This window comes from Podarcis muralis, chromosome 9 (genome assembly GCF_964188315.1).
Source record: "Podarcis muralis chromosome 9, rPodMur119.hap1.1, whole genome shotgun sequence".
In the NCBI taxonomy this organism is placed as follows: domain Eukaryota; kingdom Metazoa; phylum Chordata; class Lepidosauria; order Squamata; family Lacertidae; genus Podarcis; species Podarcis muralis.
In genome coordinates, this window is record NC_135663.1 from 25,234,772 (window position 1) to 25,255,050 (window position 20,279).

The 20,279-nt window shown below is 44.1% G+C and overlaps 1 protein-coding gene across 1 annotated transcript in view; it reads left to right on the forward strand.

The window, feature by feature from the left end:
* The window catches only part of ENPEP (glutamyl aminopeptidase), a 63,360-nt gene that overhangs the window by 19,675 nt on the left and 23,406 nt on the right, over window positions 1–20,279 (forward strand). Inside the window, exons 4-10 of the mRNA XM_077934596.1 lie at window positions 1,997–2,117; window positions 6,357–6,511; window positions 7,658–7,771; window positions 9,281–9,415; window positions 10,656–10,721; window positions 18,310–18,375; window positions 20,232–20,275. Of these exons, the coding sequence (XP_077790722.1) occupies window positions 1,997–2,117; window positions 6,357–6,511; window positions 7,658–7,771; window positions 9,281–9,415; window positions 10,656–10,721; window positions 18,310–18,375; window positions 20,232–20,275 (701 nt within the window). The remainder of the gene's footprint in view (window positions 1–1,996; window positions 2,118–6,356; window positions 6,512–7,657; window positions 7,772–9,280; window positions 9,416–10,655; window positions 10,722–18,309; window positions 18,376–20,231; window positions 20,276–20,279) is intronic.

A 20,279-nucleotide genomic window follows, 5' to 3' on the forward strand; every position in this document is an offset into this window, starting at 1 on the left:
CATGCTTCCTGTAACACTCCCCCTTCCCAATTCTGCTATTTACCCAGAGCTCAGGCAGAGGGTCAATGACTGGCCATTGTCCAGTCATTACACCCTGATGGCTCTTCTGTCCAGGCAATTTCCTGGTTTTAGCCTGAATTTCAAATCTAATGTCTGGTGCCCAGTTTGCTTCCTACAAACCCATAACACTATATTTAAAAGCATCCTGTTAACGTACAGCAAAATGTATTTGGTTATATATATTTTTATTTTACTATCCTGGGACCACAGCACCTTCTTAAACATTGACTTTTGGAAGCTTGAGAATTACTTATGGAACATAGCTGATATTTTGGTGAGGGATTTGATGGCAGAAGAGGTTTCACGCTGTCATCTACAGCAGGGGTGGCCAACTCCCAAGAGACTGCGATCTACTCACAGAGTTTAAAACTGGCAGTGATATACCCCCTTTGGGGAGTTCAGGTCAAAGTTGTTGAGCATTTTGTAGGAAGGAAAGCCCTGTTTTTTTGGGGGGGGGTTCAGGTCACAGTTGCTGAGCTTTTTTTTAGGGAGGAGGGCATTCCCTTTTTTGGGGTGCAGGGCAAAAATGTTGAGCTTCTTTTAGGGGAGCCAAAGTTGTCCAGCTTCTTTGGGGGGAGCCACTGATCTACCAATGATCTACCATGGACATCCAGTGATCTACCAGTAGATCACAATTTACCTGTTGGATGTGCCTGATCTACAGCAATGAAGAGTCTCTCACCGAGTTTAAAGGGCTTTGGACTCAGAAGGCCACTTAATACCACCTGGGTGCTGTTCATACTAAATGTACCACACTGAGAGCGTTGGCTAATGATAGAATCCCCAGAGACACCCATTTGTGAAGGAAAAGTCTGATCCTCAATGGTCCATGCTTCAAAAGGAACTGAGCACATCTGTAAGCCACAGCAGCAGGAACAGAGGGAATTTAGCATCATGATACAGCCCTCCTAGTTATGCTTTGCCAAAAGGGAGGATTTGCATCATATATTTGCATAAAATTTGCATATGATAATGTATATGTCTAGATGCAAATTTTAAAAGAAATTACTATAATTTAAATAGAAATACATCTCACCATAGTAGCAATTACACCAGGTGACTTAGGAGCTAGCGCAGTCTGCTGACAAGGGATGGGCAACCTCAAGACTCCTGTTGTCTCTTTGTATGGTTCCTTCTCTTTAAACCAGACTTTGGACTGGATAATTCTCAAGCAGATGACAATTTCAGATCCAGGACTGTCCTCTGACAGACAGAGGACTGTCTTCTGTAAAGCAAGGAACATGACCACCCTAAGCCCCCAGTGTGAGATACTTGGAAAGAAAGCCCTGCCCCATGACTAGAGACCAAATTTGCCCTCTTTCCCCCAAAGCTCTTCTCTCCATTGACATTATTACCCTTCCCTTTGTTGGACAGACATGTGACCTGGACTTACTCTTTGACTCTCCTTTCTCCTTTGTTCCCCATATTCAGTACATGGCCCAACTCACTTTGCTTCTCCACTTAGAACATTGCAAAATGTAGCCATGCCTTTCTGTCCCATTGGCTAAAGCTTTGGGGCATGCCCTGCTCATCTCTCACCTAGACTACTGCGAGTTTTTCTCTCTGGTCTTCCATCCTCTCACACAGGTCCCCTTATGTCTATCTACTACTCCACTGCCAAAATCATTCATCTCTTTCATCAGCCTGATCACATGAAATGCGAAAAGTTAACAGGGGCTGGGGAACATCTTATCTGGGATAAATCACCCCTAAGAGATGTGGGGGTGGGAGTTAAATGTTTAATGGAACAAATGTAGAACTAGTCAATGAAGCCAAAGTGCTATAGGGTAAAATGTATGAGAAGGTGCTTCTGCCTTTCAGGGCAAGACGAGTTAATCCTTTTAGCTCTGTGAATTGATCAAATGTATCCTGGTGCTAAACAATAATTGTGTCCAGCAAGAAACACCTCTGATAATAACTTTGCTTTGTTTTACAGCTCCGTGTTTATGCCCAGCCCCAGCAGTTACACACAGCAGAATATGCAGCAAATATAACTAAAGAGATATTTGATTTCTTTGAAGGATACTTCAACATGAGCTATTCTCTTCCCAAACTCGGTAACGAATTAACATTGATGTTCATTTGCTTTCAGGATTTTGTTGTCAGTCACTGAGTCACCTGAAAATTGACAGGAAGTATGATGTTTGAAGTAGTGGTGTTTAGCTGCTGTGCTTGCGCCTTAACAGTATATTAGCATGCTTTGACGGGCAGATGAAGCTGCCTTATAATGGGCATATTGTACACACATAAGGCTAAACCATAGTTTAGCCCTAAGTCAATGACTTTCCACAAACCCAACCAAATTGTCAAGATTGCAGTTGAATATTGCTTTCAAATAGCCTTGGCTTAGTGCTATGTACAAATATGGGACTATGGTTTATAACAAACCAATGATCAGTTGCTAAACAACACAAATTGACACTGGCAATGTGTCCTATGTTACAGAGGACAGTCCTCAATTTGAAAAGCCATCCAGTCCAAGTCTAGTTCAAAGATTTAAAAACCATAGGAAGTGAGTGCCAGTGGCTTAAATTGCCCCACCAACAGCACCCAGGCAGCAGATTGAGTTATGCTGTATATCTATTAAATTTACTTCTATACATATTAATCAGAATAGGCAAATTCCATGCAAATCTGTACCCTCCGTTGTCCTTTTCCTGTTGATGCATTTCTTCCATTTTGACTATACTTGTGTGGCTTCCCTACATGGAAAGGTTGGTTGGAAGCAGCAGATGTGCCTATTTAGGATGGTTTTGGCCTGAGTAGTGCCATTCCCCACACGAACTTTGAGAAATGTCATACAGACCCAAGAGGCAAAATACAGGCCCACTGTGGCTCCAAACCTTGCAAATAGCCTGCCTAAGAGATCCCTGGAGCATGTGTTCACTCCTGAGGAGGGACAATGGCTGCTCCACTGAGGGTATTTTAACTAGACCTGTGCACAGCCCTACTCAACCCAATATGGGATGTGGGTGGCGCTGTGGGTTAAACCACAGAGCCTAGGACTTGCCGATCAGAAGGTCGGCGGTTCGAATCCCCACAACGGGGTGAGCTCCCGTTGCTCGGTCCCTGCTCCTGCCAACCTAGCAGTTTGAAAACACATTGAAGTGCAAGTGGATAAATAGGTACCGCTCTGACGGGAAGGTAAACGGCGTTTTCATGTGCTGCTCTGGTTTGCCAGAAGCGGCTTAGTCATGCTGGCCACATGACCCGGAAGCTGTACGCCGGCTCCCTCGGCCAATAAAGCGAGATGAGTGCCACAACCCCAGAGTTGGCCACGACTGGACCTAATGGTCAGGGGTCCCTTTACCTTTTTTATGGCATTTTGGAGCGGCCCTGAACCACCCAGATCCAGGTCCCAAAGTGATTTGTGTGGGGGTTCTTTCACAGTGTATAAATAGGGTTAAAACCCCTGATTAAAGATGCTGTCAGGAGAGGACAAGAGACATGCATAGACTACCTGCATGAATCTCTTCCCCTGCCAGTCCTTGCCACCAGGCAGCCCTAGATCACTCCAGGCTAACCCGACTCTACCTAAGGGGATCCAGGGTTGCCTCAGCCCACTCTAGCCAAATCCTGTGTTGTCCCAAATGAGCCCAATTCAAGTCAGAATCTGGTATTTGACCAGAGCCGCTGCATCACCCTAGTTTTCACACAAGTCTTCAATTCCCTCTGACCCTCTCTCCCGGTATTTGTGATATTGCACACACATGATTGCAAAACCTACGTTGCCTAGACTGGAGCATACAACAACAACAAAAACAACAACAACAACAACAACAACACAGGCCAAAATCACATGTTCATTTTCAATGGAGCCCTCTGGAATTTCCCCCTGCTTCAGCTATTTCAGGGGACCATTGCTCTGTAAGGCAGGAGCTCTGGGGTAGAGTGTCTGCTTTGCATGCAAAATGTCCCGGATTCAGTTCCTAGCATCTCCAAGTAGGAGTGAGAATGTACTGTCCCCAAAAACCCTGGAGAGCTGTTGCCAGCCAATGTGCACAGTTACTGAGCTAGATGAATCTGGCTCAATAATGGCTTCTAGCCACAATGGCTGCGCTCTGCCTCCATGGCTAGAGCTAGCAATGCTTCTGAATACCAACTGCAGGAAACCACAGAAGGGAAGAGTGCTCTTATGCTTTTGAGGCATCTGGGTGAGCAGTGTGAGAACAGGATGCTGGACTAGGTGGGCCATTGGCCTGACCTATTAGACTCTGCATATGCTCATATGTCCTATTATAAGGCAACTTACTATGTTCCTGTTCACAAGTAAAGGAGCTGTGATCTATCTGTTAATACTCACCTGAGATACATTTTATTCTGCAGACAGAAATGACTGAAGTGTGTGTGTGTGTGTGTGTTTATTTCTCAATGTATACAATTCCATCTGAACAATGGTGGGTGGTAAACTACTCAAAGGTGAAGTGGGGTTCAGAAAGGTTGAACTGCAATTATAAACATGCTGCCCTTCACAGTCCCAAAATGAAACCCATTTTGACCAAAATTAAACAGAAAGCAGTGGTTTCTGGCTTTTGAACCGGTGGGTCATGCTTTAGCATTGCCCATCTCAGAATCAATTTGAATTCTATGCGAGGCTAAGTAGCGGGGCTGTTCAGCCTCTCAGAGGAACCTAGCGTCCATAATTCTCATTTAAGCTGGTATTGATTGCCAGCCGTGAAGACATGACCCTCCATGTTGTGGGGAGTAGAAGCAGATGTTCTTCATTACATGGGGATTTAGTTTACTTAATTTGCCAATAAATATTTCTTAGTCCCATTTACGAAATCCTTTTACAACCTAATTGCAGGAAGACATTGTAAAGACTAGTTTGGCATTACCAATCAGGCAGCAGAAAGCATCCCCTGTGGCAGGGGAAGAGCCTGCCAAGAGCCCTACTGAGGGATTGGGAAGAGGTCCAAAGGGATGTCTCCAAACTGGGTGAATGGGCATTAAAATGGCAATCGTGGTTCAGTTGCTTTGCAAGGTATGAAGAAAGTGGAGAGAGTGAAGTTTCCCTCTCTCTTATAGTACCCAAATCCAAGCTCACCCAATATACCTATGTAAATGGTTGGAGATTCAGGGTAGATGAAAGGAACTACTTCACGCAGCACATATTACTACCACAGACTCTAGTGATGGTCACAAACTTGGATGGGTGTTTACAAATTCACAAGAGGATAAGACTATCAGTGGCTACTAGTCATGATGGTTGTGTACTACCTCTGGTATCAGAAACCATATGCCTCTGGAACCTATTTTCTGTGGAAGACAAGTGGGAAAGAGCTACTGCACACCTGTACTGTTTATGGCCTTCCCAGAGGCATCTGGTTGGCCACTTATGGTACATAATGTTGGACTAGGTGGATCTTTGGTTTCATCCAGCTGGTGTCTTCTTACATTCCTGGTAGGACATGTACCTGGCATAGCTCCCTTCTCTTCTACATCACCCTTTGTTTGGCTGAGGAAAATAGGTACAGGTCTGAAGAAGGAGTTGGAGGACACCAACTGAGATATTTCATCCAGGACTCTGTACTGACCAGGCAAGCTTCAATTTTGGGTGGCGCCTCAGGAGTACACCTTTCATTGAATATATTTCAGGAGAGATTGGACAGCCATCTGCCAGGGATGCTGCAGTGTGAATCCTGTGTTGATCAAGGTGGTGGTGGACTAAATGTTTTCCAATATCCCTTCCAGTTCTTCTGTTCTATGATTGCAACAATTTGTACACATACTGTACATAGTCAATAGGTGTCAATGGAGGACACCTAATCTTCTTGCCTTCTTTACTCCCGATGTTAGTGCCTCCTTATCTCACTGTCTCTCCTTCCCTGGCTCTTCCCATTGGATACATTCCAGTGGGAAGGTGAACATGTAGATGCATACAGCCAGGGGCTGTCCTGCAAATACCATGACTCAAGGTCCACAAACCCAGCTCCACATGCCCTCACCTGATTTCATAAGCTCTCCAAAATGTTAAGCATAGTTGCACCCATGCTGTCATAAGGGGGAATGTGAAACTGGAAGCAGAAGAACCTGGTTCACCAGCATCATCCTGGCATTTCAGTAGTCCAGACACATGTTGAATGTTCTGTTGAGTCAGACCAAGGGTTCACCATAGCCTATACTGACTTGCAGCATCTCTCGGGGGGTTGAATTCCAGGACCTTATGCGTTTCAGAGTTGCAGGGAGCACAAGCAACAAGCTGAAGTATTTCTGTTAGATGGACCAGTTCTGTGACTTGAATAAGATAAATGAGCTTGAACACTCATGGTAAATGTCTCTCTTTTTCTATCTAGACAAAATAGCCATTCCAGATTTTGGCACTGGGGCCATGGAGAACTGGGGTTTGATCACTTACAGAGAAACTAATCTTCTTTATGATCCAAATGAATCTGCTGCTTCAAACAAGCAAAGAGTAGCGGCTGTGGTTGCCCATGAACTTGTTCACCAGGTACAGCTTACATAGCATCTTATCACAAAGTCATCAAATGATAATATTTTAGTCAAGGAAATAATGATTCACTTATGCCATCTATTTTATTCTGTCAGATTTTTCTGCTTCCTTTTCAGCTGCAAAATAAGTGGATTCATTTTAAAGCTTTGAAGTACTGAAACATATTTCAGATAATGGTTTTGTCTCATTTTCATCCTGTATCAACAGTACTTCATTTGCTGGAGATTTACTGTTAGGGGCTACTTCAACACAAAGCTGTAGTGAGACCATAGTTTCCCACACCCATTTTTGCTGCTGCAAATCATGATAAATTGCAGGAGCAATCTTCTCTCATGGGAAAGTGGAAGAGAAAGGAAACAACATGAGAAACCTCTTGGAATCAAGTCCACAGTGATTTGAGCAACATCTCACATGTCAGTTGAATTAGTTCACCCCAGAGCCAGCCCTACTATTAGGCAGAGTGAAGCTGGGTGCCTCAGGTGGTGTGTGCTGGGGCTGCAGATAGGAAGATGATAGTAGACAGAGCTTTGTGCAGGGATGTTGGGCCAGAGTTCAGTTTTGATTGCATTTTAATGAGCAACTGCCTAATTCACACTTCTAGAACCAATAAGCGAAGTGTCACACAGCTATCCTGTGAAATTCACACTTCTCCAAATTTTGGATACAGTTCTTGAACTAATGTGTACAAAAACGTATTTGGGGGAAAGTCTACATACTGTAAAACGCATGCATTGGTGAAAATAACATTTCTTTAGTCATTTATTTATTAGTTATTTTTCTCAACCACCCTTCATCCCATAGGACGTCAGGGTCCTAACAAACAAAATATAAACAGAGCAGATAAAATATAGATATAACTAGATTAAAGCCCAGTAAAAAGAGTGCAACAGAACAGTTCAGCAATGGTCTGAAAAATATCCAATACCCCAATGCCTCCATTAACATTTCTGTTTTAAGCTGGCGCCTAAAAGTCATCAGTGAAGTGGACAGCGTATCTCCATATAAGGAACCCTTTCATCTATTAATTTTGACACAGCAAGATCTGCACAATAGCTGTATTATGTAAATATTTGCTAAGTTACCATAGAGCTATAACCTGTATAAATAATGCTGCTTCCCCCCTCCCCCTGCTTCCCATTGTAGTGGTTTGGGAACATTGTGACCATGGACTGGTGGGAAGACTTGTGGCTGAATGAAGGATTTGCCAGCTTCTTTGAATTTCTGGGGGTCAATGCTACAGAAGGAGATTGGCAAATGGTAAATATTAACATTCTTACATTATATTATATTATAAGAAAGGATGAGTGATGACGACGACCCGAGATCTCCGAGTCTTTCCAGTGAATCGGAAGATTCACAGAAAGGAGCGCCAGTGGCCAGAGCAAAGGGGGGGCCTAGGGGGACACCCCAGGAGGAAGGGACCAGCGGGGGTTCAGAGGGCAGCAGTTGGAAATCGGGGCCAGCGTCCCCACCAGAGCGCAGTGGAGAGGAAGGACGTCAGGGATCGAGCCCTGGCAGCTCGCAGCAGGGAGGAGGGCATGAGTCAGGAGTGACCACACCCCCATCGGGGAGCGAAGAAACGGTCAAGCGGAAAGTGGAAGGCTGGGCGCGCGCACCAAGTTCAAATGCACGGGAAGGCGGCGCAGTAAGCAGCCCGGAAAGGGAGCCAGGTCCTAAAGCCCGACGCAAGGAGACAGGAGGGTCCGGGGGGTCAGCGTCAGAGGAGTCCCGGAGGGAGGAGACCACAGGGGGCAGAGGGACCCAGAGAAGGACGGTCAGGTGGAAAAGGTGGAGTAAGGCGAGGATATTAAGTTGGTGTACGAGGGGCGGAGATTCAGACGGAGCTTCGCCGGTCTAGCCATAAGACGTAGAGTTGCACGCAGCAGCTTGGAAATGGAAACTGTAACTCAATAAAGACTTTTATAAAGCGAACGCTGGCTAGCGTGATCCTCTGTGAGCTGGGATCGGGGAGCAGCTCTGACATTATATTATATTATATTATATTATATTATATTATATTATATTATATTATATTATATTATATTATATTATATTATATTATATTATATTATTATATTATTATATTATATTATATTACGTGCTTATATTGTGGTGGGGAGCAGAGGCATTATTATTACTGATTTATGTAGAATTTTTTGGACCGATAACATGGGGGGAAATGTTTTGTCAAAAACTCAAAACAAGTCATAGGTATAGTGTAGAATAAAGCATGTTTTGTTTTTAAAGCCATGGAGTGCTACCAAACCACCCACTATGACAATGTCTTTTTCATGTTTCCTCCCCCAAGACCACTATGTGTTCTTTCTTCCTCACAAAGGGCCACAAACTCTCCCCTAGCCTCCAGACCATCCTCTCTCCAATCTACAGTTTTCCAGCAGAAGGAAAACAACATATCTCTTCCTATCCCTCCCTATTTCCCCCCACTCCAGTCAGAAAAAGCTTCCCTCAATGCCAGGGAGAAAGAAAGCGAGGGGGGGAGGAGAGCTCACCAGGGGGTTATGGAGGCACCTCCCCTTCCTGTCCTCCTCTTCCCAAGATTATCCATTCAGACTCTGAGGTAGAGTCCTACAAGAGCCACTTTCCAAGTCTTGGCTCAATCTGTGTGCCTCTTTCACCCCTCGAGGTTCAGATTGTCATCGCAACATGATGACAGACCAGTAGAAATATTAAACAGAGAGGCATAATCATTTCTTGTAATCTTATTCGGTGTATTTTGCTCCATTTCCCCTTCATTTTTCTTTACAGATGGACCAAATTTTGATTGAGGATCTGTTCCCTGTTCTGAAGGAGGACTCTTTGATTTCCTCCCATGCTATTGTAGTGAATGTGTCTTCTCCTGATGAAATAACCTCTGTGTTTGATGGCATATCCTACAGCAAAGTAAGGAAGAACTTGTCTTCTCTTTGATACAATGTCAAAAAGGCAGACACAAAGTCAATAGTGTTTGAGTTGATATGTCGCTCTTCAGGAGATGAAGCTTGAAAGAAGTTGGTTTTATAGCATCTTCTGACAATGTGCTTTGGCTTCAATGCAGAAGATACTAGGGCAAGTGGAAAAGGTGGCTTCTTTTAATATCCAGATGGTCAAGAGCAGGGAAATTTGGAGTTACATCTGCACGAACAGGCCTGGAATTCTGCATTGTAGTAGAAAATGTGTACATTCAGGAAAAGTATCATACACAAATGTATATGTTAGGAGAAATTTGCACTAATGAATTTGTGTGTGTTGTTTTTTTTTAAAAAAATGCAAACTGATGTGGAAATGTGGAAAAGTGAACTTACAACTGAGAGAGAAACTGAGAGTAACTGAAACTGACAGATCCATCCATCCCAACATACAGCTCTTTTTCCCAATCAGATTGCCACAAGCAAGGGTGGGGAGAGCAAGCAAATGGCCATAAGCCAAAGGGTTATGTGAACTGGGACTTTCTTGAACACAAATGCAGAAGGTCAGCATGCCATGTGAACCTGGCTCATGTTTGCTAGAGAATGTCTTCACTAGGAATCTTTTTTTAAAACAACAACAACAACCTCACATGCAAACTTAAGCGCTCACACTGCTTCCTTGTAGGTATGTAGTGTTGTATGGGGCTAGAATCTTCTTCAGTCTGGAATTCTGAGAACTTTGGCTTTTGTTAGTGTTGTCAGAAGTGGCCAAACATTTTGAAAAGCATCTGCAGGCAGGATCTCTTAAATCCACAGAAAACAAACAAAGTCGCAGGCAGAGCTATTTGAGGCAGGAGGGTAGGGCTTCCTTTGCTCCCAAGCCACAGGCGGCATTTAAGGTAAGATGCAGACAAACCACTATGAATTGATTATGGCTGAAACTGGGTGATTTGTGCCTACTTCTTGTGCTCTGTGGTTTTTGGTACATTCTTGGTTGTGTTGACTCTCACACAGTAAGGAGGAAGGCTATGGGCTAAGGAGAGCAGTTCATAAATGTAAGCATTAAAAATATGAATGATATGTTGCTGTGCTATGCATAAATAAGGGAATCAATCTTTTATCCATGTATTTTGCTCAGTCAGTCAGACTTTTTCAAGTTTCAAGAACATGGCTTGATTGAAACTGGTATAGTATCAACTGATAATTGCTGATAATCCCAATCTCTGCTTTCTTAGGGAGCATCGATTCTCAGAATGCTGGAAGACTGGATCTCACCAGAAAAATTCCAAGCTGGATGTCAGGTATGATCTACTCACATTGGCGTAGAACAGGAAAATAGGGAAATGCTTAGTAATTAGTGTGCAATCCTATGCACACTTCCTTGAGAGAATAGGTCCCATTGAAAACAATAGGCCTTACTTCTGAGTAAAATTGTTTAGGATTGTGGTGTGGATCATTTTAGGGAATTTTGGTCAGAAATTTAGAAAATTATTTCACTTACTTCCCTCTAAAGCCAGATGGCACAATCCATTTTGGTTCACAAAACAGGTCTTGGTCTTCTCTAAGCATCTTCTCTGTGATGACATCTCCAAACAGCAGCAATTTGAGTGTACAGTGGTACCTCACAAGACGAATGCCTTGCAAGACAAAAAAACCCGCAAGACGAAAGGGTTTTTTGTTTTTTGAGCTGCTTCGCAAGACGATTTTCCCTATGGGCTTGCTTCGCAAGACGGAAACGTCTTGCAAGTTTGTTTCCTTTTTCTTAACGCCGTTAATACAGTTGCGACTTGACTTCGAGGAGCAACTCATAGCACGCGGTGTGGTAGCCTTTTTGGAGGTTTTTGAAGACTTTGGTGATTTTTGAAGCTTTTCCGAAACTTTTCCGACACCGTGCTTCGCAAGACAAAAAAAATCGCAAGACGACAAAACTCGCGGAACGAATTAATTTCGTCTTGCGAGGCACCACTGTATAGACATGTACATAAGACCCTTCCCCACAACTATGTCTGTCTATCAGCTTCTCTGTTACTATATATATAAATCAATATCAGTTCATTTCCTTCTGATACACCCTTCCCCTCAGCCTCCGGGTTCTCACCCAGGGTCCAAACAAACACCCAGCTCACCCACAAAAGCTTCACAAGGTGAGTTCCCAGAAGCAGCAGGCATCACCCTAGTCTCTCACTCTAGACTTGCTTTTTATGGTCAGGCCCAAGGTGGGTGGTACTTCCTCAGGCTGCCCATAGCTGTGTCCCATTCAGCTTTACTCTCCACACCCAGTGCCAGGTACAACAGGTTTGTTGAGTTTCCCAGGGGGACCAAAGGATAGGGAGATGACTACCCTTCACTCACAACCCTTTCTTCACCCTCTGTCTCCTCCTCGTTCTCCAGATGTTTTAGTTTCCCATGGCAGGGCTTATATGGACAGGCCCATATAACCTTTTTTAAGGTTCTCTCACCCACCTGAAACTTCAGGCCCCACTACCACCGGGGGGGGGGGGTCAGGCAAACCTGGAGACTTAAGGTCAGCCCTGAGGGTCTCAAAACTGCAATGCCCCTTTTGACATGTGACCCTGCAGAGAGTTCAAAGGGTAGTGCAGCCTTTGGCTTGAAAAAGGTTAGCCATCCCTTTCCTAGAGGGGTCTCCAGTCATTTCCTGGTCATTGTAGGCCATTTATGTATGCTTCCTTTAACAACAGAGATGCTTGCTACCAGTGGTATTTTTCTAGAAAAAGAGGAGCCAGAACTCAACATGACTGTCTCCTTTGTTCTCTTGTAATGGCGATGGCACCCACCTGAGAGGTGCCAGAACTGAGTTCCGGCAAGTTCCAGCTGATGAAAAGCCCTGTTTGCTACCTTTGTCAGGACTCTGGTTTGAGTCCCAACTTCCATTTTTTGCCTAAGAAAAATGTGTGCCTTGCTGTCTTTAAAATATACTGTAGGACTGGTGTGGGGAAGCTTTAGATGTCAGGAGCTGCCGACCAATAGCTCCCATGATCCCTGTCTATTGGTCATGCTTGCTAAGAGTGATGGGAGTTGGAGTTGAGCAAAATCTGGAGGGCCAGATGTTCCCCACAAGCACTGGCTGCACTAGTGCTTAAATGAAATTATTTACCATACCATTATATTGGGTCATTGCTCACTGTTACATCACAGGTGCATCTAGTGCCCACTGCCAGAACTGAGACCAAAGTGATAAAGGCATCCAAGCCTTTAGGATATTGCATTCTGCCATCACAGTTCTTATGCTAATACAGAAAGGTCAGCGTTGCGGTTAATGTAGCCTCCCACCCTTATTTCTGTACCATGGTTGCAATCCATTTGCACTTATAATTTGCAGTCTGCTATCATGTAAGCTTGTGCCGTATGTATACGCTGAAAGTACAGAAGTAGTTGAGAGTGAGACAAACAGTGCCATCTACTGTCCCACTACAGCTAAGTCAGGAATGTACCAGGAAAAAATGGATGATGTTATATATTCAATGTAACGGTTGTAACCTATCTGTCAAATAGCAATTCTAATGTAGAGAAATGGATGACTTTTCCAGTCAAAGTCATCCATATTAACTGAGGTGGTAGTAGCGGTAGAGAGATCCAGTGCTGCTGCTGCTATTGCTGCTACACACACACACACACACACACACACACACACACACACACACAATGACATTGGAACTCCCTTCCTATTGACACCAGGCTTCACTATTCTCTCTTTGGCACCTACTAAAAATGCTTTTCTTTAGACAAGCCTACCCAGATATGTAGAGTGCTGATGTGTGTTTTAATATGCTTTTAGTTTATTTCTGATTTCTTTGAAAGTTTTAAATAGTTCTTTTAAACTGCTTGTGCCAATTATTTTATTTTATTTTATTTTGTAAACTTCTTTGAGGGTTTGGGGTTTTTTTTTTGGGGGGGGGAGTTGCAATCAAGCAGTGTATAAATTTTATGAAATAAATAAATATACCAGAGTGTTTCAGAAGAAGCCATCTTCAGACAATCACAAAACCAAAATATGAAAGGCAGCGTTTCTCTACCTCTCCCCCGCCACTAATACACCATCACTGTTACTGCCACATCATTCTCAGGAACTTCTAAAAACTTCCTCCATGCAGTTAACCTTTCGTGGCAGAAAAGCCAACCAACTACATGGGCAGAAGCTTTCATACACATTCCGGGTAGTGATGCAAGAGCAACTGCAGAAGCAATGCCAACCACGCCAACCAGGCGTGCATTTAGGGAGCTCGGTCCACAAATAGCTACTATCCAAGCATATGAGCTTGTATAACACATAAGGAGAACACAGGAGTATGAGATAAGCCCCGCTGGATCAGACACATCTAGTCCAGCATTCTGCTCCCACAGTGGCCAAACTCATGGCAATGGGAAGCTCAGAAGTAGGCTAGATGTTCAGTGAGTGGTGACTTACCATGGTGTTCCTGTAACCGCCTGGCATATTTGCCAGCTATGTCATCCTGCCAAGTGGTAAGAATCTGATTATTTTATCATCATCATCATCATCATCATCAAAAGCACCTACACTTGATCATTAAGCTGAAGAAGCAAAGACATGACAAGATTTCCTTTGCCTCTTGGCAAATATGATCAGCTATCAAACTATGTGGTTACAAGCACCCTGTGATAATAGCAATCTGGGCATGTAACTATAGCCACCAAAAATGTACCATCCAACAAAGTGGTTCCCACACATCCTCCTTATCAACTACTGTATTTTTTGCTTTATAGGACACACTTTTTCCCCTCCAAAAATTAAGGGGAAATGTGTGTGCATCCTATAGAGAGAATGCAGGCTCCTTGGCTTCAGCGATAGCAACGTGAAGCCTCTGAAGTGCAGTGGGAGCGCTCCTGCTGTGCTCCGGAGGCTTTGCGTTGCTTTTACTGAAGCCTAGAGAGCGAGAGGGGTCAGAGAGCGAGAGGGATAGCCGCCTAAAGCCTTCGGAGTTCCCGCTGCGCTCTGCAGGCTTCAGGTTCCTTTCACTGAAGCCAGGAGAGCAAGACTCTCCTGACTTCAGCAGAGAGGGAGAACTGCGCAGCACCCCTTCAGCCAAGAGGGAGGAGAAATGAAAGGGGCTCCGTTTCTCCTGCCGCTTCACTGAATGGGCGCTGAGCAGAGAGGGGGAGATTATTTTTTTCTTGTTCTCCCCCTCTAAAACAAGGTGCGTCCTATGGTCCGGTGCATCCTATAGAGCGAAATATACGATATATCACTTTAAACCTGACCTCAGGTATAAGATCTAGAAGAGGAGGGGGGAAACCCACCCATCTCAATTAAAAACCAAAGGAGAGGGGGAGAGGGGTGATTTAAAAAGACAATTCAGCAGAAACACAGCTGTGCTCCCTGACAATACAATCTAGAGTGAAAAATAAACTTCTCTCCACGCTCCAATCTTGCATGTCTGCAGGATCCATTCTTTGGTCCCTGAAAGCAAGTTTCAACGCTTTCCAAAGGACAGATCTATTTTTTATCCAGCAGTGACATTGGGAGTCAGCATTTTCCAGCCTGACACATTTACCAGGCAGTGCATTAGCACTAAAGAGCTTGGAGAGAGAGAGAGAGAGAGAGCGCTCTGGCTGTGTTCTTTTTTGTTTACTGAGGCCCACATGGTGTACCTGGATTATAAATTCCTGTCTTGGTAAATGGATGAGTGTTATTTTAAGATGTGTTCTCGAATAATGGGAATATGAGCTCAACCAGGGTATAATGAGAACAATCTGCTCTCTTACATAAATAGCTTTTAATTGGGGGGAATAATTAAGGTCAATGAGAATTACATTTGTAACTGTTTAATCAAGGACAGATTTAAAAAATAACCCTCAAAAAAAATCTCAGATCCCTTTCATTCATCTTGTACAACTTTGCTGTATAATCATTCTGGTCACAGATGAAATTCTTGGGCGACCAGCATCTTACACCCGGTGATCTTGGAAGCTCAGCATCCTACACCTGGATCTTGCACATCAAGGCTGGGGAACCTACAGCTCTCCAGATGTTGGAGGACCACAACTCCCGTCAGCACCAGATTTAGGGCGGTGCAGGCAGTTCCTCCTCACAAGGCACTGAGCCAAGGGAGTACAAAATATACTGTACTGCACTTGAGAGCATACATAGAATAGAAAGCGAGAGGGAGGAGGGCATGAAAATAAGAGGCATTTAGGGAACACACAACATTTTGTCCTCATTCAGGGTGCCATATTACCAAAGTCTGTCTCTGACCCTATCACACCTAACCAGTGTCTGTGGCGGCTGAGGTTGAGGGGTGTTGTGGTCCAACATTTGGAGGGCCACAAGTTCTTCAGCTTGGCACACACAATCATTCATTTTATTTGTATGGCACTTTGTATTCCACAAAGGAATAATGCTCAAAGCGACTTACAACAAAGAAACAGATATGTATTTCAAACATTACACAAAAAATCCTAATAACATAGCAAAACAATAACACAGTGACATTTTCACAATAACATAGTAAACAAAAATATTATAGCATACCAAAAAACAACAACCCACATTTCAATACTATAAATAGAACAACATGCAGCATCCGAAATAAAAAATAACAAGGGAGCTTCACAGTTTCACTTTAGTCCTAGAAACACCCTTCTTGAGATGTTGCTCAGAGTCCATCTCCTGTAGCAGCTATGTAAGCAGCAGTTTGTTCAATGGAAATTACTTCTGACTGAATGTGTTTAGGAAGCATCCATGCAGTTCAATGTTATGTGAGGAAGAACTTGCTGATTCCGGCCAGTGGCCCATCTAGGACAGCATCCTGTTCTCTCCTCAAGTAGAACCTGTGTGTAGTAGTCCTCCTGCCATTCCCGGCAGCTGGTACCAAGACACATGCTGCTTCTGAGCATGTAGGCAGAGCATAAGCATCATGGCGAAGGGCCACTGATAGCCTTCTACTCCATGAATTTGTCTCATCCTCTTTTAAAGTCATCCATGTTTTTGGCCACGAATGCCTCCTGTGGGAGCAAATGGTTTAACTTTGCGCTCGGTGAAAAAGCACTTTCTTTTGCCTGTTCTGCATCCTCCAACAATCCTCCAGCTTCATTGGATGCCCATGAGCTCTAACATTAGGAGAGGAGAGAAAAGCATTCTCTATCCACTTTCTTCATGCCTTGCAGAATTGTATACACTTCTTGCATGTCAAGGGTTGGTCACACTTCTGCTGTGCCTAGAAAGCACGGGTCTGATCGGTTTTCCCTTTGCCCCTCTCCTTACCAAGGGAAAAACTGCTCTTTAGCAATAGATTGGAACAAATGGCAATCCGGGGAAAACCCAAATTGTCATTTTCTCCAATTGAGCACTAAAAGTAGCAGGGTTTATTGGTTTGTGTTTTGTTTTTGTTTTTGCTTTTGCTTTTATCTTGTATTTTGTGCTTTTATGTTTCATTTTTATATTGTGAACTGCCCCGAGATCTGCAGATGAAGGGCAGTGTACAAATCTTAATAAGAATAAGAATAAAACAGTTTTCCCTGGGGGGAATCAGAAGGACAAGAGGACGTGTGGCTGAGCCCTCCCATGCCTTTCCTCTAAATTAGGTAAAAGGTAAAGGGGCCCCTGACCATTAGGTCCAGTCATGACCGACTCTGGGGTTGCGGCGCTCATCTTGCTTTATTGGCAGAGAGAGCTGGCGTACAGCTTCTGGGTCATGTGGCCAGCATGACTAAGCCGCTTCTGGCGAACCAGAGCAGCACACGGAAACGGCGTTTATCTTCCCGCTGGAGTGGTACCTATTTATCTACTTGCACTTTGATGTGCTTTCGAACTGCTAGGTTGGCAGGAGCAGGGACCGAGCAACAGGAGCTCACCCCATTGCCGGGATTTGAACCACCGACCTTCTGATCGGCAAGTCCTAGGCTCTGTGGTTTAACCCACAGTGCCACCCATGTCCCAACTTCCTCTAAATTAAAATACTGCAACCTTCCCCAGGAGTATTTCCTATAGTGTTCAGTGGGAACCTGAATTTCCTTGAGAATCTTGGCCAGAGCACTATTATTTCCTTTAGCCCTCTCTGTGCTTTGGAAACTTGCCTGTTGCTTGCATGCAGGTTTTAAACTGACTGCAGCAGCACGTAAGTGAGATATACCAACAGTGATACTCGCACTCTGGCCAAAGACTTGACGCTGCACTGCTCAGAAGGTCTCTGCATGAAGTTGGTTCATGGCTGGAATAGGCAAGAAGGAAGGAGATTAAGAGGCACATCTGTTACGTTATTCAAAGCCACCCTCAGATTTTTGAATCATGCCCATGAAACAACAGGAACCCAATGCAGACTGCAAAGTTGCAGTTACTGATCCACAGAGTCAGGAGGGTGGCAACTGCATGCTGCAGAACTTCTAACTGTTAGAATTCCTGATCTATGATCGCAGTCATGGGATTTTTGTCTATCACATGACAGTATAGGTTTTGACTCCACAAAGTGGGAAGTGACGGAGACAGGATATTTGTGTTACTGTGTTCCATGAAGTGGGACTATTGTCCTTTGTTCTTTTCCTCTTTGCTGTCTGATGCTAGAGAGAGAGGGAGCCATGTTGCAGAGCTCCGTGTGTGTTTATATGTAGATAAAGTAGATTAGTCAAAATGCTGAGTTGCTGAGGTCTGTCACATGCATGATGCGCAAACTCTGCAGATCCCTAAGTGTGCTGGTGTTGGTTGGCATTGGTCGCTGTGATGTTCAGGCTGAAGAAAGCTTATGAAGCTCTCAAACGATCGACCAGGAGGGAGAGAACATGCCAGTCAGTCATGTGTCTCTGTCAGAGTCCTACTCAAGTGTAGGCTCAACTCCTGACACTAACATCAGACCACTAAAGCTGTTGAGGTGGGTGTTCATACTAATATTGAGTATCTGTTTCCATTTTCTCCAACAGAAATATTTAAAAGACCATGAATTCAAAAATGCAAAAACAAGTGACTTCTGGAAAGCACTGGGAGAGGTATGTGTATGTATGACTATGAATCAGTACAAATGTTTGTATTATTTTATTAGGGGCAGCCTCCTAGTCCCACTTCCCCCATCTTTCTGCTTGGCTAGGAAATCTAATCTTAAAAACAACTTCTCTCCATACATTTTGAATGCATTGCTTCTGGCTCACACAAACTCCCACTAAGTGCAACAGCGTTTCTCAGTAAGAAAATGCCCCAAGGCAGTTGGATAAGAAGAAAGCCATAATGAAAATAAATTGCAAAAGAATTTCAACATATTGGGCATATCTGTTCAGCATGCTTCATCCATAACCTGCCCTGCTATTTTTAAACAAGGAAGTGGCTCACCTGGAACTGCAGCAATAGGCCTCTTGCAGCAGTATCTCCTAGTGGGAGGGACGAGGAGGTGGCAAGGTCAGAGCTGCACAGACAACCTGCAGGATTGGCTCAGCTGGTGCACCTGCCACCTTGTCCCTCCTAGTAAGTGGCACTGCCCCACTGTCAGGAGGCTTATGCTGCAGCTCCACCCCACTAAATGAGATTCTCCTGCAAGAGCAACATCAAGTACCGTACACCTCTTAAATAAGACTGCTGAAGTGAAGAAAGCTTGGGTTAACCGGAAGTGTACTTTTGTGAAAGTACCAGCTCAGTTCTGGTTCTGAGAACAAATTTCAGGGTTCAGAATGTGCTCAGAGGCACCTTGTTCTTTAATTCTGACCATAGGCTTGTTCACACATTACACAAGTGGTTTTTTTAAAAGAATGTACAGCTTCGTGCAGCTTAGCTGTTGTATACACAGATGCACTGACTGTACGCTTGTTGGATGGTACTGTGCTCAACTATTTGTGTACAGAGTTGTAAATTTGTTGAATGGAACATGTGAACACGCATATATTTTTTGCTCCTGGCTCTGGCTGGTAGATCTTGAAGCTCTAGTGGTTCCAGTGAATTGGTTCTAATGAGCCTGAAGACTGCTCCCCTCTGGCCTATTGCCTTTTATCAGTGCAATCCTTGTCCTGATTGCAAAATTCTGGAAAGGAGGAAAGAGAACATGAATGAATCAAGAAGCACAGATCACTAGGAATGGATGTCTGGTGGCAGTCTTGAGATTCTTTCATTCTTCTATCTTTTTGGGGGGAATGGAAGCAGTTTGACTAAAAGTGCTAAGCAAGACTCGGCCAAAAGGATACGCTCTTCTTATCAACCCCAGTTGGATTCTCAGACCCTTTGAAACCCTTTTTTTCCTTTAGGACCATTAATCATGTGTGTATGCGTTTAGAATGAAGCTGTCAGACAGCATCTCAGGCAGATTCCCTGTGGCTTTCGTAGGCACAGTGCATGCAGACAAGTAGCCATGGCACTTTCTCCCATCACTGTGGCACACTTGGGTGGGTGAGGTTGTTGCCTACAGAGCCAGAGCTTATATCTGGGGGGGGGGGATGAGATTTCTTCCAGGCACCTTGCCTCTGGCAATGTCCAAATCCCTCTCCTTCCTTTCGTTATACTAATCATAGCAAACATCTTCATATTGAATTTGCTATACTTCCCCCCACAACTTTCATGGAAGGAAAATATGAAAGATATTGAATGCTGTCACCTAAGGTGGCTCGTGATATCTTGAGCATTCACCTCTGCAGGAACTCCAAAATGTTGCCATCTATGCAAACAGTGTATAACGACTGGCTGGCCTTTCCTTGTTGTTTACAATCAATAAATACTGTTATTTAGACCAGCTATGCCCATGCGTCTTCCAAAGCCAGCATTTAGAAGAGAAAACTGTAGGTTCTCACCTCCTGAGCAGAAGAGTAATAGCCTTCTTCAGTCTCCTTTTGGTGTTCTCAGCATGATCATCCACTGTTATTCTTAGGTTAGTGGTTATCCTGTCCAAGAAGTGATGGACACCTGGACCAAGCAG